This window comes from Cupressus sempervirens, chromosome 3, assembly GCF_028749045.1.
Source record: "Cupressus sempervirens isolate cs-2001-9-10 chromosome 3, ASM2874904v1, whole genome shotgun sequence".
Lineage (NCBI taxonomy): Eukaryota > Viridiplantae > Streptophyta > Pinopsida > Cupressales > Cupressaceae > Cupressus > Cupressus sempervirens.
The window spans coordinates 218,307,920-218,330,911 of record NC_143120.1 but is presented as its reverse complement, the minus strand read 5'-3'; the positions used below and the strand labels follow the sequence as shown (position 1 = coordinate 218,330,911).

General features: G+C 39.4%; 1 protein-coding gene across 2 annotated transcripts; it reads left to right on the top strand.

Moving 5' to 3' along the window:
• The first annotated feature begins 10,465 nt into the window (after positions 1-10,465).
• Positions 10,466-18,009, top strand: LOC149565602 (uncharacterized). 2 transcript variants are annotated; one of them, XM_089819120.1, is made up of 11 exons: positions 10,466-10,904; positions 12,656-12,717; positions 12,829-12,890; positions 12,981-15,668; positions 15,770-15,842; positions 15,939-16,058; positions 16,148-16,249; positions 16,521-16,577; positions 16,687-16,743; positions 16,827-16,933; positions 17,628-18,009. In XM_089819120.1, exons 1-11 carry the CDS (start codon positions 10,742-10,744, stop codon positions 17,731-17,733), a joined length of 3,597 nt encoding a protein of 1,198 aa, XP_089675246.1. In that variant the 5' UTR covers positions 10,466-10,741; the 3' UTR covers positions 17,734-18,009. The 2 variants fall into 2 exon arrangements, with proteins under 2 accessions (XP_089675246.1, XP_089675247.1); XM_089819121.1 differs by lacking the exons at positions 16,521-16,577; positions 16,687-16,743; positions 16,827-16,933 and having other exon boundaries at positions 17,628-17,771.
• Positions 18,010-22,992: the final 4,983 nt, after the last annotated feature.

The window sequence follows — 22,992 nt, the reverse complement described above, 5'->3', positions numbered from 1 at the left end:
GTCAGACTAGCCCTTGGCAATGAGTCCGGGATTTGACTAGCACCCGCTCCTTATTGTTTCATCTGCTTTCTGAATGCTCTGCATTACCGCCCAAGTCTTCGTGTCCACAGTAATCCGGCGGCGAATGGTGAGGGAGCTCTGGTCGGATTTAGATCTGAGATTTTTCCTGTCTAAACCGTGATCCACAGAGTCGCCCAAGAGGAATGTTAGGCCCGCGGGTCGCGGGGGGGAAATAGAACCGGTGTGCAGAGGTAAAATCTGAATGCTCTTTGCCCAATGCGATCCTTATTCCCTGCCGTCGGGTGACCCAGATAAGGTTACAACTAATCGACTCCTGATGCAATTTATGACAGCGTTAGCACCTGCGATCTGGGAGTATAGCGCAATTTGGCAGTGAACGAATTTGCCTTTGCTGTGGTACTCGTTTGACTGGTGCGTTATTTTGTCAGCTCGCAGACGGTGGGTTTTTCCCCTGACGACACTGATTCGTCTAGATGAAGTCGAACAGATATGAAGGAATTGATTATCTTTCAAATTCTCCAATTCTCAGGATTCCAAGAAGTCATTCCCCTTAACCTAATCTGAATATGCAGATAAGCCCAACATGAAATGGTTGGAGACCACTTCCCATGTGCAACCCTTCAGAAGATATCTCACTTCCTCAGTTATGCAGATCCAAGGGAGTTTTTGTTCCCGAAGATCAAATGGAATTTGCCGGCCGGAGACCACAAATTGCTCCAATATGATAAATAGTAGAATCCACAAAATCGCTTGTTCCAAATGGGAGCCCTATGTCCTCTATTTATTCACTCCGCTGAGAAGTTTCTGGAAGTTTTTCGGAATCATCTTTTATGATGTAAAACTTTATAAAATTAAATAAATAACTTTATAAAGTTAGAGTACAACCTTAATTTAATATTAGGACGAGTAGGCCCCGCTTACTCAATTATTATTCTTCGAGAGCAAAATTGTAATTATCGGAAGACAAAAATGACCCTCTTCCCATAATCATTTGCCTATGAGAGTCGATGATAGGAAAATCCCCTGTAAAGTTATGCCGCTAAAAAGGGGACATGACAGTCCGCCCTTCCTGAAATTGCTTGCCCTCAAGCAATCTCAGAGTTGGATGCTGCAAAATGGTCTCATTCTCCCAAGTAGCATCTTCGACTGGTAGATCCTTCCATTTAACCAAATATTCTCTGATTACTCTTCTGCGGAGCTGTTTTTCTCTGCTTTCTAAAATGAATTCCGGTATTAGGATCAATTTCCCTTCATCATCCAAAGGCGGTAATACTGCCGAAGGTATCACATTCTGTCCCAACACCTTTTTGAGGCGTGATACATGAAACACATTATATACTTTGCTTTCTGCTGGTAGCTCAAGTTCATAAGCCAATTCCTTTATTCGCCTGGTGATCCTGAAAGGTCCATAATACCTAGGCTTAAGCTTTTATGACCCACTCTTTTTTAGAGTAGTTTGTCGAAATGGCTGAAGCATTAAGTAAACCATGTCGCCCACCTCAAAGCTCCTCTCCGTCCTCTTTTGATCTGCATATTGCTTATACTGATTCTGTGCCCGAGCGATGTTATCACGTAGAGAGCTAATAATATCTTTACTTTCTTGCATCAAATCCCCAGCACGTGGAACCCGAACATCACCCATCAATAAGTCAATGAAACTGGGTGTATCATAGCCATATAATGCTCGAAAAGGTGTCATCTAGATAGACATGTGGAAAGTGGTGTTATAGCAATACTCACACAGATAAATCCATCTTACCCAAGCCTTCTGCTGATCAGCCACGTAATTCCTCAAGTAGCCTTCCACCCATTTGTTTACTATCTCTGTCTGTCCATCGGTTTGCGGGTGATAACTAGTACTGGGTGTGAGTTCAGTGCCACATAATCGGAACACCTCTCGCCAAAATTGACTCAAAAATCTACTATCCCTGTCACTGACAACATTGCGGGGTATCCCATGTAACCTGAAAACCTCTCTGAAGAATACCTCGGCTACCTGTACTGCAGTATAAGTAGTGGTGATGGGAAAGAAATGAGCATATTTTGTGAGTCTATCTACCACCACATAAATGCAATCACGACCCTGAGCCTTGGGCAACCCGGTAATGAAATCCATGGATATGCATTCCCACTTCTGACGCGGAATGGGAAGTGGCTGTAGAAGTCCTGTTGGAAAGGTGTGCTCCTGTTTATTCTGTTGACAAATAGAACACTCACGAACATACTGCAAAACATCCTTCTTGAGTCCTTTCCATGTAAACCGTTCTCGGACCTGTCTATAAGTTTTAAAGTATCCGGGGTGACCAGCTATAGGTGAGTCATGAAGAGCCCGCATAATAAATTGCTTCACCTTCGATCTTGGGATTAAAAATATCTTGTTCTTGTAAACAATCAACTCATCCACAAGTGTATACCTGGTATCAACAATTGTCCCGTCAATTATCCCAGATGCCCATGAATCTCTAGCATATTCTGCAATAATCAAATGCTTCCAGTCCTCAGAGATCTCAATCATTGAACTAAGATGTGGTCTACGTGACAAGGCATCCGCTACCACATTCTGTGTGCCCTTAACATAAGATATATCAAAGTCATATGCCTGTAACTTACTGACCCATTTCTGCTGTCTATCATTGAGATCCCTCTATCCAAGGAAATGTCTTAAACTGTTGTGGTCAGTTTTTATACAAAACTTACCACCTATTAAGTATTGTCTGAACTTAGCTAATGCATGCATGATGGCTAACATCTCCTTATCGTAAATGCTGAATGTTTTCTCTGACCCACAAAGTTTCCTGCTTTCATAAGCAATTGGGTGTTTATCCTGCATCAAAACAGCCCCAATACCATCTCCTGAGGCATCACACTGAAGTTCAAATGGTTTTGAGAAATCAGGCAATGCTAGTACCGGACATGAAGTCATGATCTCCTTGAATCTGTCAAAACAAGCCTGTGCCTTTGCTGTCCAAACGAAAGCTCCCTTTTTAAGCAAATCTGTTATAGGAGCCGCGTGTCGTGAATATCCGCAAACAAATCTGCGGTAGAAGCCACATAAACCAAGGAATCCTCTTAACTGAGTTAGGTTCTCAGGAGTAGGCCACTCCACAATAGCACAAATCTTATCAAGATCCATCCGTACTCCTTCTCTGCTGATAATATTACCTAAGTATAACAATTCAATCATTCCCAAATCGCATTTGGACTCTTTGGCATACAAGGACTCTTCTTGCAAGGTCTTCAATATTGTTTCTAGATGCGCCATGTGCTCCTGCCATGTTTGACTGTATACCAAGATATCATCAAAGAATACCAACACGAATTTTCTCAGCTGATGATGGAAGACCTTATTCATGGTGGACTGGAAAGTAGCTGGTGCATTGGTCAATCCGAATGGCATTACTACAAACTCAAAATGCCCACAGTGACACCTGAATGTAGTCTTCTCAATGTCCTATTTTCTGACTCTAATCTGGTGGTAACCTGATCTCAAATCAATCTTACTAAAGTAGCATGCCCCATGCAGTTCATCTATTAGCTCATCAATCTGTGGAATAGGATATCTATTTTTAATGGTTTTCTTATTCAGCATCCTGTAATCTATACACATCCATAACGAACCATCTTTCTTCTTAACCAAAACTACTGAAGAAGCAAAAGGAGACTTACTAGGTCTGATGTGTCCCATCGCAAGAAGCTCCTTGACGGTTTTTTCTATTTCATCTTTGAGCCTTTTTGGATGCCTATATGGAGTGATCATGACTGGTTTAGCACCTTCTTCTAATTTGATGATGTGCTCAATCCCTCTATCAGGTGGTGTACTAGGTGGAATATCGCTGAATACCTTACTATACTTTTCCTTCAATATCTGTATGTCAGAATGATATTTTGTCTTTTGTTGTTTCTCCTGTGTAGGCATGAGGGTACACATGGCTGCCCATTCAAGATCCTCATGTCTCACCAATCTTTCCAATCGTCTAAGAGAAATCGTTCGGATGTTACTATTTCAAATAGCTCTCAACACATGCTGCCTCCCATCTACTTCGAACTTGATCTCCATGTCCTTGAGTCGAAAGGTAACCTCACCCAATAAACGTAACCATGTCATCCCTAAAACGATATCCAAGTCACCCATATTGACCACGTGGTAATCCATTTTGAACTCATAATTATTCAGGCGTAAAGGCATGTCTCTGACTATCCTGTTACACTTAAGAGTGTATCCGTCAGCAACCTGTACTCGAAGCCCTTCGAATTCTTCTGTCTTAATACCACGACGCTCAACCAATCGTGCATCAATGAAGTTATGTGTAGCTCCGGTATCAACCAATGTAATCACCTTCTGTCCTGCTAGAACACCACGTAATCTGAAAGATCCTTCCTGTTGAATGCTAGACAAACGCCCTTGCTGTAGATGCAATTCAGGTTCTTCTTTTTGTTCTGACTTTCCTGTCTCTTCCTCAGATTCTGAACTAGTGTGTTCATCCTCTTTTGCCGCACTGTCGGAATCCGATCCTTCGTAATATGCCCACATAACCCTATTGGCTTTTCCTTTTGGTCGCAAGGGACAATCATGATCCCTGTCATATGGACCTTTGCAATAGAAGCATAATTTCTTCCTTCGCAAGTCATTTAATGCCTCTGTATCTAGGGGTGTGGTAGATTTCCCTTTGGTTTCAATGCTCTTCCCTTTATTTTTATCAAACTTCCTATTGTCTCTGAAAGAGGTAGTACTCCTGCGAGTGAACCTGCTAGAAGGGGCTGTAAGCTCCATACTTCGTGCTTTCCTCATGGCTTCCTGCAGTGTTGGTGGGTCAAATGCCTTAATCCATCCCTTGAGGGGTTCAGACAATCCTTCTGTAAATAAGATAACTAACCTCCTTTCCGATACATCTGGTACCATGACTGACAACCTCTGAAATTCACTAATATAAACCTCCAAATTGCCAATCTGTCTTAACTGTGCAAGGTCGCGAGAATAAATTTCTGGATCCTTCTTATCGAAACGTTCAACTAATCTATCCACAAAGTCCTGATACGTTGTTATCTGGTTGTGTTGCAAAGTAACCATTCCATGTGACCACCAGTCATGAGCTGCGCCTTCCAGATGCAAGGTAGCATATCTGATGGCATCTATTTCAGAGATAGGCCTTAACGCTAGAAAGGTGTCCAACTTATGAATCCAAGCTTGTGCTGTCATCTGACCACTACCATTGAAAAAGGGTAAAGTAAGTTTACTGACAGCTCGCTGTAACTCACTATCATAACCTCCTCTAGGTCTCCTATTCTGGCGGCTATTCCTCATATGTTCCCTTCTTTGGTTTAAATATCGATCGAAGTTCAATAATTCACGCACATGCGGGGGGTAATGCCTGCCATTCTGCTGTAGCAGCCCTAAGATCATCCTGGAAATCTTCTGGTACATCGTCTTCTCCCATCTCCTGAGCCTCTTCCCTTAGGAAGGTGGGACGAGTAGGCCTATTTGCTGTCCATGATCTGCGCCTAGGAGCACCTTGTGATCCTGCCACACTCCTATCATCGTGATCAGATGTGCCTCTTCCTTGATCCTGAATCCTGGGCTGAATAACTCTTTCCATTATGGTAGTCAAAGCCTGTAGTGTCTGAGTTATTTCTTGTTGTCCGGTAGTCATGATTCTGTAAAATTCTCTAGTTTCATCATCATCGACTCTGGGAAATCTTGGTGGACTTTGTGTTTGTCTTTCACCCATATCTCCGTCCTTAAATATGGTTCTCTTGCAAATATAACACTGGGAATATGGTTGCATAAAAGTACTCTTACCCAATCAGGATGGCAGGACTACTGCTCTGATACCATTGAAATAACCCCTACAGGTTTTTCGCTTTTTTAACACCAAAAAGAACTCAAACTTTATGGGTTAGACATTTCGTCAAATACTTCGTGACAAGCTCGGTTATATTAATAATAATAACAACAACAATGGATCACAAAATGACATGAAACAACATATAAACTTTCTACACAACTACAAAATCAACATTTGTAACCCTAAATTCATCAAGCTACTAGCATATCTCATCCATGCAGAAGGCAAGAACGAATGCGACCTTTGAGAAGAACCCCAACGCAGTATTGAAGAAGACGTGGTACTCTGGTTGTGGTGATAACAGGAGGATATTGCCTTCGGTTCTTGTAAGGAGGAGCACTTAAAGGTCCATTGTACAAGAGCTGATGAAATGTAGCGCCGCCCAAAAGTAAATCACCATTGGACTGGATTTTTGGACTAGTGTCTTTCTTGGATTCATACCAATGTCAGACTGTTGTTACCATGAACCGCCCTTGGCAACGAGTCCGAGATTTGACTAGCACCTGCTCCTTATTGTTTCATCTGCTTTCTGAATGCTCTGCATTGCCGCCCAAGTCTTCGTGTCCACAGTAATCCGACGGCGAATGGTGAGGGAGCTCTGGTCGGATTCAGATCTGAGATTTTTCCTGTCTAAACCGTGATCCACAGAGTCGCCCAAGAGGAATGTTAGGCCCGCGGGTCGCGGGGGGGGAAATAGAACCGGTGTGCAGAGGTAAAATTCGAATGCTCTTTGCCCAATGCGATCCTTATTCCCTGCCGTCGGGTGACCCAGATAAGGTTACAACTAATCGACTCCTGATGCAATTTATGACAGCATTAGCACCTGCGATTTGGGAGTAGAGCGCGATTTGGCAGTGAACGAATTTGCCTTTGCTGTGGTACTCGTTTGACTGGTGCGTTATTTTGTCAGCTCGCAGACGGTGGGTTTTTCCCCTGACGGCACTGATTCGTCTAGACGAAGTCGGACAGATATGAAGGAATTGATTATCTTTCAAATTCTCCAATTCTCAGGATTCCAAGAAGTCATTCCCCTTAACCTAATCTGAATATGCAGATAAGCCCAACATGAAATGGTTGGAGACCACTTCCCATGTGCAACCCTTCAGAAGATATCTCACTTCCTCAGTTATGCAGATCCAAGGGAGTTTTCGTTCTCGAAGATCAAATGGAATTTGCCGGCCGGAGACCACAAATTGCTCCAATATGATAAATAGTAGAATCCACAAAATCGCTTGTTCCAAACGGGAGCCCTATGTCCTCTATTTATTCACTTCGCTGAGAAGTTTCTGGAAGTTTTCCGGAATCATCTTTTATGATGTAAAACTTTATAAAATTAAATAAATAACTTTATAAAGTTAGAGTACAACCTCAATTTAATATTAGGACGAGTAGGCCCCACTTACTCAATTATTATTCTTCGAGAGCAAAATTGTAATTATCGGAAGACAAAAATGACCCTCTTCCCATAATCATTTGCCTACGAGAGTCGATGATAGGCAAATCCCCTGTAAAGTTATGCCGCTAAAAAGGGGACATGACAGGGGGGCGGGGGGGGGGAACACGCGGATTGAGGGGGAGATTTAAAAAAAAAAAAAAAACCAAATGATAAATAACAATGAAATTGCTCAAAAAAAAAAGAAAAAAAAAAGAAAAAAAAAGAAGAACATAAAACCAAAAAAGACCAAATAATAAATAACAATAAGAATGAACTAAGAATGAGAAACAAAATATTAAAAAATAAAAAATAAAAATCAAAATCAGGGGGATCACAAAGGAAAGAATGAACCTCGGGGACCACGATAAAGTAAGAGAAAAAACAAGAACAAGGACATAGCTGAACACCGAAAGAGAAGGGTCATTAGAGAAGGAATGAAGAAACAAAGAAAGACAAGGGAAACAAAGGAACCAAAGATGGGGGCGTCCTAAAGATCCCGACAATAAAGAGAAAGGAATGAGAAAAGAAGAAAAGGAAGAGAGCAATCACCGACCTCAAACAGGCCACCAACTAGGGAGAAACTAGGAGTAAGGAGGCGAGGGGAGACCGACGGACTCAGAACACCAAAGGATCAAGGTCGTTGGTCTTTAGTCAGCAAAGGAAGCCACGAAGGGTTTAAGGTCCACCCATCGTCTCTGTTGAGGTTGACAGGGTGACTGCTGATAACTATAGCTTCTTTGAGCTTCCTTTTAAAATAGTTGTCCTCCTTGGATACGATTTGGGCATCTTCTAAACAAATGTGGTGCTTAGTGGCTGACGAGTGCTCCGCTAAAGCAGACTGATGAACCCTGTCGTGTCTAATGTCGGCACTATGCTCCTTGATTCTAGTGCTGAAAGAGCGACCAGTTTCACCAATATACGGAATCCCGCAAGAGCAAGAAACTTTGTAGACTCCTGATGCTGAAAAAACATCAATGGCATCTTTGAGAGCGGGGGTACGATTCTTGAGCCTAAACCAAGGTTTGAAGGCCACGCGTAGGCCTTTTCTGCTCAGAATCTTGGCAAGTTTCTGGGAGACCCCATCTATAAAGGGAAGTGACACAACAGCGGGAGGCGGAGAGGGGTTGGGTTGGGGAGGAGAGAGGGAAAAAAAGAAAGAGCGAGCACGGACAAAGGCCCTAGAGATTTGTTTGTGGGAGTACCCATTTAGTCTAAAGACTTGGCGGAGGTGGGTCAACTCCGAATTTAAGTGGTCATCATCACAAATCTTGAGGGCTCTTAAGGCTAAGGTCTTGAGCGTGCCAACTTTTTAGCTCGGATGGTGGTGAGAAGAAGCATGAAGGTACAGATCGGTGTGCGTGGCCTTCCGAAACACTCGACGTCCCAGAGAGCCGTCTGGTTTCTTAATGAGTAAAATATCAAGGAAGGGCAATTGATTGTTGGTTTCAAGCTCTTTGGTAAAAGCAATGCTAGGAGAGATGTTGTTGAGATGAATGTGAAACTCTTCTAGTTTATCAATACCATGGGGCCAACAAACATTGGTATCATCAACGTACCGCTTCCACCATTTAGGCTTGAGGGGGAAAGAGTGGAGGGCCAGCTCTTCAAAGTGCTGCATATAAAGGTTAGCAATAACCGGGGAGAGTGGGGAGCCCATGGCGACCCCATCCACTTGTTCAAAGAAAGTCCCTTGGAAGGAGAAGAAGGTGGACCTTAAACAAAGATCAACCATATTAGCGATCTCAACATTAGTTTTCCTTTCCACAATACCAACGACGTCAGGAATAGGAACCTTCGTGAAGAGGGAGACCACATCAAAGCTAACCAAGATGCCATTCTCATCTAGTTTGGACTCTTTGATGAAGCTAACAAAGTGGGAGGAATCCTTGATGAAGGAGTTGGAATGGCCAAGAAGCGGAGAGATAAGCTTGGCAAGATGGGCGGCAAGATGGTAAGTGGGAGAACCTCTGGTGTCCATGATGGGTCTAAGGGGAATGCCAGTTTTGTGAATCTTGGGGACACCATAGATGCGAGGGGTTAACTCTTTGGACGGTAAAAGCCTCTTTTTTGTGACATCATCAAAAGAAGAGGAGGAAATGGCCCTTCTAACATTCTTGGAAATCTTAGAGCATGGGTTGAAGGAGAGGGGTTTGTAGCTGCTAGAATCAGAGAGAAGGTCTGTCATTTTAGCAAGGTAGTCATGCCTGTTCATAATGACAGTAGCATTGCCTTTGTCTGCTTTGACAAGTATAACATCGTTATTTTTCAAAAAATTGTTGAAGGCCATGGATTCTCTCTTCGAGGTGTTACGCTTAGGAGGTTTAGCATGTCTAAGTGTAACCGCACAGTCCTGCCGAATTTCATCAGCAACATCATGGGGGAGCGAACGGATGGCACTCTCAATCTCCACTAAGAAATCCACACGCGGAACCTCATGGGGGGCAAGGGCAAAATTGAGACCACGCTTGACAAAATTAAAGGTTAGCGGGTCAAGAAAAGCACTGGAAAGATTAACCACCAATTTGTTCTCCCAACCAGAAATGGTGGGGGCCACGCTTGCAAGGTTGACCGGGCTAGAAGTGGAAAAAGGGAGAGAATGGTTTGAGGGACGCTCCAAAAAGTTATTGGTTGTAACGAGAGGAGGGGTAGGCGGAGATCGCGGGCTCAAATGGGGAGAGGCAACATCAACCAAGATAGAATTAATGCAAGAAGGAGAGGAGTAAGAGAGGTTAGCGAAGGACGTACCCGGATGTAAATGCGATTGAACATCTTTATGCGGTTGGACGCCAAGTTGAGACACCCGCTGGTTACTAGCCGTTGGAGAGAAGGATCCGTTGGGAGGGAGTGACCGATGGGGGATCAATGCGAGCTCCTCTGTCTTCAGCGACTCCTGCTTCACGAGTTTAGGGGAGGATCTTGGCGAGAAGACAGAAAACACATTCCGCTGCGTGCTAGTAGAGTTGGAAAGTGGCGGCAATGATTTATACTTAGAAGGGTCAGCATGGGGGGAATTTTGCTTCGCTGGTGCAGGGGAAGGTATTGTGTCTATCGCCAGTACAGTCAGATGTTTCGCTGACAGCATCTGACAGTACTTTCAGCATCAAGTGCGCGCAGCAATCGTTTATACCTGCCCGGCTCGGTGCAGGGCCAAGATTTTGGGTGTTACAAGAGTGATTTTGATTTTATGTACGTTTGACCGCGGCTCCTACGGCTATCTACATGATCCAGCTGTTTTCTTCCCGCCCGGTCCCATCCCTGTTGCATGGCACCTCGACAATTATTATAAATTGACGGGGCCTCGTTTGGACAAGCAACATGGAAATGTTGGATTTTTTGCATTCTTTGTCACTCATGGCGAGAGAGAAGTGAAGCGTCCATCAGGCCTGCATCTCTTTGTGTTTGGAGAGTATTTGAGATTGAGAGGCAGAGGTGAATTCACACCATGGAAGTGGAGGCTTTTCAGGAATGTTGGAAGGAAGAATCTCTCACCTTCGTGAGGGAAGAGTTTTATGAGAGTATTCAAGCTCCCAAGTGGTTTGATTTTACCCTTCCTGTCCCAGAGGAACCTCTAATTGACGACAATGCATGGTTTTGTGTTCGAGTTGGTATGTTCTATTCCATAACCTCATTGTGCTTTCATAGTTTTTTTTTTGTTCTTGTCATTGTTCCAGTAGTTTGCGTCAGATTTCTATCATACCCACTCCGAATTTCTTCATCTCTGCCTATCTTTCATGGCTTTTGAGGTTTTCGGGTCTAGGTCATTTAGGGGTTTCAGAGGCTTCTGGGGATCTGAGGGGTTTGGGCGAACCCACTGAGGGATTAATGTTCTTCCGTCTCTTCTGTAGAGAGGGAAGTTGATGTTCCCACATGATCATTTGTAAGACGCGCAATCAAACGGTATCTTATTGGCCAAATCCATCGTTGGAAGATAAAGTATATATCTCATGGTGGAGGGTGCATGAGATTTTATCTATCTAGAGAGTGTATACCTTCTAGATGAAATTTTAGTAGATTTGAAATTACCGCACTGAGTTAGACACACGGTTGATCTTTTTTCTTGGCAATGGGGTCACTAGAAAGAGCCAAGATGTCAGAAACTAATCAAATTAGGCAGCTTATTCCAGAAGAGCATTGTATTTTGACACACAAATTGTATAAAAAAACCAGGCATTCAGGTAGTTATTCATTAAAGGTCACACTTCAAACAGAGGTACCATATCATATAGGGACACATATCATGCATAGAAGGGATCGTTGAGGGTGGGACAATGAAACCTGCAGAGATCAGATTATACAGGGAGCGCACTGTATCTATATTGTCAGAAAGCAGTTGTACTCTTATCCCCAAAAGCCCAAAAGGAAAGCAAAGGGAAATCGATCGTGGTTTGGATAATCTTTTTTCGGAAGTTCTGCCTAGAGTAGTCTTTGTTGTGAAAAATAATATTGGTGATTGTTTATAGGTTTTAAATGCTTTTTGAATTTGCATTATTTCATTCGTCAACGGATAGATAAATGAACAATTCTCTCTTTTTCCGATATCAAGTTGGTTGGATTTGCATTTTTGCATCAATGGAAACCATAATCTTCATCCCAAGAAAACTTTGAGCTCTGTCTGTTTCTCGAGTAAAAGGATTCTGTGTCCTCCACCTGGGGAGGTAGAAGTGCACTTGTGAGATTGTGTAATAGAGAGAACCTATCCAGTATCCAATGAACTTGGGAGATAGTTTCACCTCTCCCAGAAGAGGGGAAGTACACCACATTTCTCAAGCGGAGGAAGGACTAGGGATAGAGCCTATCCAATTTTACTCTTGGATGTTACATTGCTTGATTGAACAATGACAGGGTTCAAACTTGGTATTCCCCCCGTTGATCGCTGTAACTTAATGTGAGGGCTTGTAACTTAATGTGAGGGCTGATGAGGTCGCTTTGCTTCAGAATTAAAATATTGAGAATAAAGTTTGTATAGTTCAATGGCATGCATGGGCTAGTCGTCCTGATTTCATATTCAGAAGTATTCTGTAGATTGAATTAGGAACTTCAGGTGATGGGTTTAATAATATAATTCAGATTTACTAGAGATGGTCCCATTTCTCCTAATTGCATATTCTTTAGATGTAGTTTATCTAGATCTGCAGTTTGTCATTGTATCTTATTTGATTTTTCAACTCCACAATGATTACTATCTATTTGTGCATGAGATTGCTAATTTTTTGTTTCCAGTTCATTTATTAGGTCAAAAAATAATTTGTTTGCGATTGACTTAAACTTTTCTAGTTTGAATGATTCTATTTTATGTTATGAACTTATGTATAGAACGGAAACTTTTGATGTTGATTTGTTTTCTGTTCTGATTTAGGATGTGATCAGAAACATGGCATGCTCTTGGATCAAACACCTAAACCTTCTTACTTGCTGAAGGTTGGGATTATTTTATTCCTTTCGGTATACAATATCTTAATTGTTATATGTACTTGTTATTTGATGATTCTAACTAGAAGGATGACTGCTGATTTTCTACCTTATATTCAGCCTCAAGCATCCAAATCTGTTGGTTTTCTTTCCAAGTCACCCACAATGGAGGGTAAATCCAGGTGAGGTCTATCATCATTTCGTACACTTATTCTCTGGAGGCACTAACCATTAGTTCCCATGCTGACTTTGGCCTTGCATGCTGCTATCAGCGTTAGGCCAAGACTAAGAGCTCAGTTATCTACCCCAACTTCAAAGGGCAAGGACAGAACACCAGGGAAAGCAAAACCTACAGTTATGTCTGCTAGCAAACTTAGACATAAACAATGTGAGGAGAACGAGGATCCAAACTCAACAGATATTGGAACCCTTAATTGCAAAATGGTTGTCATTGGTGCTGAAGGCCTTTCATCTCTGAAACCATCATCCAATACAGATGGGTTGGACAGTTTAAAGGAGAATCCACCAGGTATCTTGACAGGAGAACAGGTAGTTCCAGCATCCGATATCAATTTAACGCCACAAAATCAATCTATCAATAAAGTCACTACAGCCTTTTCCACACCCCGGATTAAGAAAAATCACTCAGTAAAAAGAGAACCCTTCAGAAGTAACCCAGCTTTGTCAAAGGGGACGAATACTGCTGCTAGAAGCAAAGCAGCTGCACCAAGGCGCATATTGTTTGAAACTCCAACTAAATCTGTGAAGAAGACTCCGTCAAAAGACCTTACACCCGTGAGAAAACACTTTTCTAATCCTAAAAAACACGAAGAGTTTGCTGCAAATGATAATAAATACTGTTCACCTGCAAAGGAAACTCCTAGGGTGTGTTTAACTCCTTGCAGTCTCCAGCCTAGTGAGTCTCCTCTTTCAAAGGTTCATAATTCCCCAAGTTCTTCAAAGCCAAAAGATTCTAGAAAAGCAAGAAATCACCTTCGATCAAATAGAAAAGTCCTGGTCTCTGAACAAAGTAATGAGAAAGAAAGTTTAACAAGGGCAATTGTACAGGAAACTGATTTGGTACAGGGGAAGGTTGGAAGCACTTATACAGATGGAGGGTGTAGTCAGAATCGATCATCAATTAAACAGTCACACACTGGCAACAATGATGAACAGAATCCTCCAATATATCCTGGAGAAACTAGTAAAGAAGGAAATTCCAATTTAACTGGGAAGCATGAATCTCGAACGGAAGAACAATATGTGGCACAGCTTGCTTCTATAATTCCTGGCAAGCGATTAACCTATGGCATTAGTGAGATAGAAATCCAGAAAGCATCTGAGAGCTATGGTGCAGAGGAATCTACATCTAATCAAGATGAAGGAAATGGGGTGGAGTTCTTCAAAGATTTGAGAAAGGGCAAGGAAAACAAGAATCAAAATCATTCCGATGGGAAAATTGAGATAGCAAATCTCGAAGTTAGACAAAATGATGATCAGAGTAAATTTGATGAGGAAGCTGATGATCATCATCTAGAAATGAGAGGTCATGAAGCTGAGATGAATTTGACCACAGAAAATAGAGTAGCTAGAGAACTAACATTGATAAAAAATTCGCTTCCTTCTGAATTAGTGTCCAACCTTCAAAATGAATCTGATGGGAAAAATGAGAAAGAAATCCTTAAAGACAGAAAGAATGATGATGAGCGTATTCAATATGTGATGCCTATTGATGGAAGTCTACAAGAGAAAGAAAAGAATGATGGTTCTGCTTCTGAGTCAGTGTTAAGTGGTAGAAATATAAGGGTGATAGAAACGACAGCTCAGAAAACTGAATTTGATGTGAAGCACAATGAACAAAACTTAGGAGACGGGGCTAATAAATTTGTTATGTGCTGCTCAGCTGCTGAAAACAAAGGATCCGATGCTGAAAATTCAATTATAATTTGGATGGGGTCTGAATCTGAGTCTAAACTTGAAGTTGATTCTGATCAGAGAGCTGAGACAAAAACTGAAGATGGAAAACTTGATGGGAAAGATGCATTAGATGTCAGACATAATGATAACAATCTAAAAGAACGAAAAACTGAAGTGATGAATTCTGGTACTGAAAACCAGAAAGTGGGTGAAGTTCTGACAATTTTTGACTTTGGGCATACAAGAGCCATGCTAGAAACTGGAGTTGTAGTTGAGTCTTCAAAGTTTGTGTCCAAGGCTATGGGAAAAAGGGATCATTTTTATCTGAAGAACAAGCAAAATTTAAAGGAGAATGAAGATCATGTTATATTTGATGAAGAGCATGACATCAGAGGAACAAAAGAAGGGAAAGCAGGGGAAGCCATTCAGTTGGAGTCTGATTTAAAATTTCAGAGCAAGAGATTCCACAAAGATGTAAGTTCAGATTCTAGGAAGTGTTTGGAGGTTATTGCGAATGTTGCAGTTCAATGTGTGAAAGAAGATAATAGTGATTCAATGCAAAAGATAGATAAAGGTGACTTGGTACCTGAAAATGGCGAGAATGTAGGCCTTTCTTGCAACAAGCTAAAAGACCATACCATTAAGGTTGATATTTCTGATTCCGGGACTTGCCTTTCAGAGGTTAATCACCAGGTTCATCTTGTAGGAAATGAGATAATCAAAGCTGATGTCTGCCACACAAACTGTTTAGAAACTTTTGAGGATTACCGCCATGGAGGATCAAATTGTCTTCAATCAAAGCCCGATAGAAGTTCTCAGTTATTTATTTCAGGTTCCTTATGCAGTGAAGTTGTTTGTCAGCTACCAAGGAACTGTGACGAAACACCTCAAATTGCTGAACTCAAAAAAAATGAGGAGATTGGGTTGTTTGACAGAGATTGTTTCCCGCATTCAAAATCGGATGGAGCTGTGGAAATTTTAGCTGTTGCAGATTGTGCTGTAAACAAAGAAAATCTCTCCACTCCATCAAAAGGAGAGAAGAGGTAAGCTACCTATTCTCTTTATCATTTTCTTTGTATAAAGGAATTTGTATTTTGATCTGGAAACTCCAAAATTGATATGATTTCTTACAATCTTTCAACAGGACAAGTGGTGAGATGAACTCAAAGATAAATTGTTCTAATGGTGAAGCCTGTCAAGATGATAGTTGCTGCATGGTTGGCCTCCCAATTATTTCATTTATTGCTATATCAGTTTATCTTCACCCAGAAAAACATGCATGGTATATTAATTAATAATCTCTCTGTTAACAGGCGTTCTCCACATGCCAGACAGCACTGCCAACAAAAGTTTATGGTACATCTACACCACATGCATTCAACCATAAGAAGATTAAACCTACATTGCCTAAACCTTTTCGATTGAGAACTGCGGTATGCAAATGGTCTTTCTGGAAGAGAACAATTTTGGAATCTTATTATTACTTTACAGCAACCTATGATTTGTATGTTCTTTCTTGTAGGAAAGAGGAGAGCGTAAGGAGAACAGCCTCCACAAGAGAACACAAGTTGCGGAAGAAAATGAAACCTCACCAATGAGGGCAATAAGGGCAAACAAAATGCAGGTTAGCCCCTTTCTGGGTAGTTTGAATTCACACTTAGGCAACTTAAATTTTGTGTAGCTTTGAGGAGAAGATAGACATGATTAAAATTTAGAAACCGTTAATGTTCTGGATCTAAATAAAACTCGTTATATAGACAATCATGCAAGGTAAAGGTCTTTCTTGAAGATAACTAATAACAGGTCTTTCATGAAGCTGTTTTCTAATAATTATGAGCTTAGAAACTTTAAATTCTGTAATCTTGATTGCTTTTCATAATTATTTTCCACAACAGGGTAACCACTCACATATTGATCCATCAAAGCACGGGAAACCTGAAACACCTAAATCTGTGAGTGTTTTGTGTGAAGCAACGCTTGAGGGCTTCATTATTTGGAGTTTCTCCTTATATCTATCACTAACACCCTCTTTTTATCTGAATGTTTTTTCTGATATGGTAGCATGAAGGGAAACTCAAATCCAGACCTAGGAATATTGATGTTGTCAAAGCAAAAATGGTAAACTGATTCCTATACTCTATGTTGACTTATTAAATAATTAACATGCTGAAATTTAAATGCTGACATAATTCAATCTCTAGTTGGATGACATAGGAGAAGAAATAAAAAGCATTCCAGAGGAGGCACTACACCATCGGCCTGTTGTTAAGATGCCAAACTTTTGCAAACCACCATTCAAACCTATGAGGTGTCTTGCTCTCTCCTTTTCTTTTCAAAACTTCTAGAGTTTACATTATTTGTTGAATGTGTTGACCTTAAATTCTCTATAAAACCTCATTTCCTGTACTAACAACTTTGCTAGTAATTGTTGCTCTGCTCATTTTATTGAAAGCGAAGAGTATTTGTTCTTATAAAGCATAACCTCTAGGTTATGGTTGTTATCATCTGAAACGTAATATGCATCTAATTTGTATGCAGGACAGTAACATTGTGGCATCTAATTGATGATTTTATTCCATTCTAATATCTGATTCAGATGTTTCTTCTATCTTAATAAATTAACTAGAATTTGTGTTGATGATTTTATTCCATTCTAATATCTGATTCAGATGTTTCTTCTATCTTAATAAATTAACTAGAATTTGTGTTGATGATTTTATTCCATTCTAATATCTGATTCAGATGTTTCTTCTATCTTAATAAATTATCTAGAATTTGTGTTGATGATTTTATTCCATTCTAATATCTGATTCAGATGTTTCTTCTATCTTAATAAATTATCTAGAATTTGTGTTGAGTTATTTCTAAGGTAGCTAGTTTGGATTTTGTATCCTACGTAACTTTCTTTTAGAATAAAAAAGATTTGGCATGATCCAATGCGATCCGGGAAGCTTAAAGGACTAAAACTTACTTCACTGATCTGTTTGGTGATGATGTTATAGATCAACTAAAAAGCTGACAACACCCAAGGAGCCAAATTTTCATCCCATGCACTCCAAAAGGGACTGTACGAAAGGAGTGGAATCATCGGTCAGAGCTGCAGTTTGAATTTCAATCTGGTGTTGGTTCAATCATTCTTGAAATCGCGACAATTCTACGATTCTTTATTCTTATCAAGTGTAAAATAAGAGGCTTAGATGCGGATGTTGTAAATTATGTGCCCGAGATTTTATTGCTTGTATGTATATTTGAGCGTAATTCGTTCAGAGAAGCCTTTTCCAGCAGTCGAAGAATGTAATACTCTGCTGATGCAAAACAGTCTGTAAAGTAAATAAATTTTTTTTGAGAGTAATGACAATTTTTAGTAAGATAAGCATTATAAAAGTATTATTTATTAAATTTTGATTTATTTTAATATAATTAAAAAAAACGAAGTTGAAAAATGTATCATTCTATTGAAGGATTCGAATAGTATAGATTAGGTCTTTATTGTCTATTAAAATGATATTAAGGGTATTTATAAAAAAAAGTTTTTGAAAATTGTGTTAGTATGAATTATGTTATTCAGCGCAACGTTCCAATGTTTAATTCTCATATTTATTTGGGAAAGTTGAGTTTTTAGTAAGTCTTTGAATGATTTTCTTTACATTAGGATATTTAATTATAAAAAATATAATAGTAAAAGTAAAAATGTATTCTTAACATCTTTTCTATTTGTGTTGGATTTTGTTTTAGACTCTTTTCGGCTTGCAATGTTTTAATTGTTTTATACAATTCACATTTAGATAGAGATAGATAGATGATTTTTGATGTCTATGAGGCTAAACATAGCCTATGGAACAACCTTTCAATTGAACCAACTTTAACAATTCTATTCTTTTTTTGTACATGCTGATGATGAGCCCACCTAACTTCTCAATGTTTCCCTCACTAAATAAGTTGTGCCAAGAGGTGCCAAATATAATATCCACAAATTTAAACTTGATATCCTTGTATGCCTCACACTCTAACACAAAGTGTTGCTTAGTTTCCACCTTTATTCCCAAGATTCTTTTGGCCTCTTCCATCACCTTGTTTCAAATTGTAGTTGATGAGAATTGGTTTTGAGTTGTGCAATATGATTTTTAGCTCTCCAAGCAATGTTGGCTCCAATGTATGCCTTTTAAAGTTGATCACACGTGGGGCTAATGTATATAATAGGTTTTTCCCTTCCAAGTCCATTTCTCCAATTTCTCTTATAAAATTTTTCCATAACAAAGATCTTTTTATCTTTATGGGACACATGTTGAAATGAATATTCCATTTGCTCACCCACTTGATGTTTTGTTGCATCCATGTCTTTTTACGTTTGCACAAAATATCATAAAAGACCACTTTAGGCCATCTACCTTCACACATTTTTTTAGTTCTTTTTAGATAACTAATGAGGTGAACCATAGCAATTGCCTCTATAGGTGTGGCCCCAACTTCACTGAATATAATATCATATGAAATAGTATTTCTTTTAAATTTCAAACTTGTTTATGATCCAATGCTTTTGGATCCCCTTGATTTGTTTCCACTGTAAGGTTGTAAGGTTGAAGTGTTGTTGGCTCATATTTCACAACCATAGAGAACAATCAGCAGCACAAGAAGCCCAAATAAAGTTTGAGTAGTTTTCCAATCCCAAAGCTAAGCTGGGAAGGTTGTTTGAGAATGCACTTCTTTCCTTTCGACAACCTTCCTAGCTTAGCTTTTTGTTGAAATCAATCCCAAGGTACCTATACTCTGCAACTTCAAGTGATCTTGCAAACCATGAACAAATTTGGCAACCAAAATTCATCTAACTAGATACTCTCACCATTTTGCATGTCTAACCATTCTTCAAGTTTGTCAATATATAGCCCAAACAAAGTAGGAGATAGTGGACAACCCCATTTGACCCTTATATTACTCCTAAAGCACTTTGAATTGCCATATGAAGTTTTGATTTTGGCTTTCACCTCTTCATACATCTTATGAATAACTCTAAGATTTGTAGGGATCACCAATTCTTCCATCCTGAGCCAAAGATTATCCCTAGGGACAGTGCCGAAAGTCTTTTTAGAGTCTACAAAGCATAAAAATACCTCATCCTTTCTCTCCCATGCTTTATTGATAATATGCCTCAAGGTGATATAATGATTGATTGTCAAGTGCTTTGATCTAAAACTAGCTTGCCCTTTTGCATGTTTATGATTTTCTTCACCTCATTTGCTGATTCTATTCTCTATCATGCTACCGAAGAGTTTTGCAAATAGAGGGTTGATCATTATAGTCCTGTAGTTGGAGTAATTATTGACACCACCACTCATAGAAAAGGGTATAGCAAGGTCAATCATCCAGTCTCTAGGGAACCTGTGTTGGCTAATATTATTGAACATTTCTGGAGTGTGTAGTGCAAGGGTTTTCATGCCCCATTTAATGTACTCTACTTAAAATTCAGCCAAGTATTTTGCCTTACCAGGACCCAACTTCTTAATACCCATCTCAACCAAGAGAGTGACAAGTCCTATTGGCAATGGGCCAGAGTCCCTTGCAGGTTTCACAACATGACTTAATTACCTCCCGTGGTTTTATACGACTATTGGTTGTATTAAGCATTGATAGGTCAATCTTTTGGTGCAACAACAACCCTATCCTTACTAACAATTGATATCAGAGCTTGGCACAGGTTTGAATCTCACAGGCCACAACAAGTGACACTAGGAGGGGGACTATTGGTAGTGGGCCAATGCCCCTCGTAGGATTCGTGACATGGCTTAACTGCTTCTTGTGGTTTTATAAGACTATTGGTTGTATCAGACATTGACATGTCAATTATTTGGTGCAACAACCACCACGTGCTTACTAATAGTTCCACCTCATCTTCTTTTTTCATAAAGTTTCTTAGCATTCTCAAACCATTGAGTGGCTATAATAGTATTTTCAGTTTGTTTGTTTCTTGGTTGTAATTCTTTCCAAAAACATTTTGGGTTATTTTTACTAAGAAAAATGAGCTCTTCTCTCCTTGTGAACAAAAAGTTCGTTTCTTTCTTTTTAAAAATTTGCTTGTACACTTAATGTCAAGACTTGTTTTATTAGACTCTCTTAGCTTTCTCCTAGCTAGTTTGCACTCCTTATCAAACCACACATTGGTTGGAAAACAATTTGTTTAAGGTTTCCTTTTCTTGATCTCTTGTACTTGGAAAGAGCCTTGTGAATGATGTTAGATAATGCATGGCTATTATCATGTACATGCATGCCCACGCCCTTATATATTCTCTCAAACATGGTTCTGAAGATGTCCCTCTTTTCTAAAGTCAATAATTTTTTCCTATGAAGGTCGTTGTTGATGATTTCATTTTTTTTGCCCCAATTTGCCTATCCTCTTCCCACAACAAATTTATGTGCAACGGTCTATGATCTAATTTAAGAACCTATATGTGCTCCCTAATCATAACCTCGTCGATTCTCTCATATAGATTGTGTAAGCATATTACGTAATCAACCCCACTCGCACCATTGTAAGTAGATTTTATCCATCTAGCCAAACCATTACAAATAATTAAATCAAAAGTACCACACAAGATGACCAATTCTTCCCCAAAATAATTGCAAGCTTTAGCATCATCTGATACTCTTTCCCACTAATGTTCATCTTTTTTTAAAAAATAAAAATTCTATGAGCCAAATAGGATTATCATTTGCTTTGTAGCTAAACATGCCAACTTGATTATTCATTGTTCTAGCATTGATGTCTCCAACAAGAAGAACATCCCCGTGCTATGAAAATACAACATCCTTCTTTAAAGCTACATAAGGTTCTTTGTGATCTAACTTGCACTTTTTGTATATTTTAGAGGCCCGCAGAGAAAAGTAACATATTGTGGTCCTAAGTATACTGTTCTTTTTGTAGAAGTTGTGAAAACCAACTTCATAGATTGCCAAGAACACCTGCATGCAAATAACTTGTGCTGAAGAGAAATCAGAAAAGGAAAAAGCAGAGTTTGGAAAATCTCAATGGTGTGAGAGCAAAATTGTATTCCAAGTTATAAAAATAAAAAGTACAAAAGTTCAACCTTAAAGGTGAACAAAACCCTAAAGGGAAAGAAAAATAGGTTTGTGCATAATAATTAATATAAAATATTAATTATATGCACCTAAGAGTAAGCTTAAGGAGACTAGAGTACACTAGTACATTTGGGTTCAATTTTTGACCTTATTTGGTCAAAATTTTGCCCTAATTTTTGACCAATTTTTGACCAAATTCGACCAAGCCCATTGGTCGATATTTTTCTGGTCGAAATTTTGACCACTCACTAGTTGGTTGAAATTTCGACCAATCTGTTGGTCGAAAACCCAACAAGCCATTGTCTAAGGCCATGCATGAATTCGTTGAAATTTCGACCAATGAAGGTCGAAATTTTGACCAACAAAGGTAGAAAAAAATTTGCGCATTGGTGGAAATTTCGACCAACAAAGGAAAAAAAATTTTTAGGCGTTGGTGGAAATTTCGACCAATGAAGGTGGAAATTTCGATCAACAAAGGTGGAAAAAATTTTAGGCGTTGGTGAAAATTTCGACCAATAAAGGTAGAAAAATTTTTAAGCGTTGGTGGAAATTTCGACCAACAAAGGTAGAAAAAAATTTAGGTGTTGGTGGAAATTTCCACCAACAAAGGTCGAAAAAAATTTAAGTGTTGGTGGAAATTTCCACCAACAAAGGTCTAAAAAACCCAAGCATTGGTGGAAATTTCGACCAATGAAGGTGGAAATTTCCACCAACAAGAAGGTGTAAATTTTTTTCAGGCTTTCTATAAAACAGTTCACATGTCTTACCTATGATACGACATTTTACATGCATCCTACACTCTCTCATCCGGTTGATGATGATTATGGAAAGTGATCTAAAACCATGATTCTAAAAAACACACACAATCAATTCCAAAATGAACTTGCACTACAAATGGATAATGGAAATCTGATATTGTTAATTTTACATGCATGTCTACCAAGACAAATATATGTTTAAGTTGTGATTGTCCTCGTAGACATGCGTGCAATTTTACCAATATCATATTTCCACAATCCACTTGTAGTGCAAGTTCATTCTAGATTTGATTGTGTGTTTTTTAGCATCATGGTTTTAGATCACTCTATGTAATCCATCATTAGTCGAATGAGAGAGAGTAGGATGCATGTAAAATGTCGTATCATAGGCAAGACATGTGAACTATTTTATAGAATGTTGCAAAAACATCGATAATAAATAATATGAAGAATATATAATTAGTTATACAATTGAGAAAAATCATGTACCAGTGAGTTGGTCAAAATTTCAAGCAAAATTTTTTTCACCAATGGGTTG

Coding starts and splice junctions, on each gene's coding strand:
- LOC149565602 (XM_089819120.1), top strand. CDS start 10,742: ATGGAAGTGGAGGCTTTTCAGGAATGTTGGAAGGAAGAATCTCTCACC. Junction 12,891..12,980: donor ACAATGGAGGGTAAATCCAG/GTGAGGTCTATC, acceptor TGCTGCTATCAG/CGTTAGGCCAAGACTAAGAG. Junction 15,843..15,938: donor AAGATGATAGTTGCTGCATG/GTTGGCCTCCCA, acceptor CTCTGTTAACAG/GCGTTCTCCACATGCCAGAC.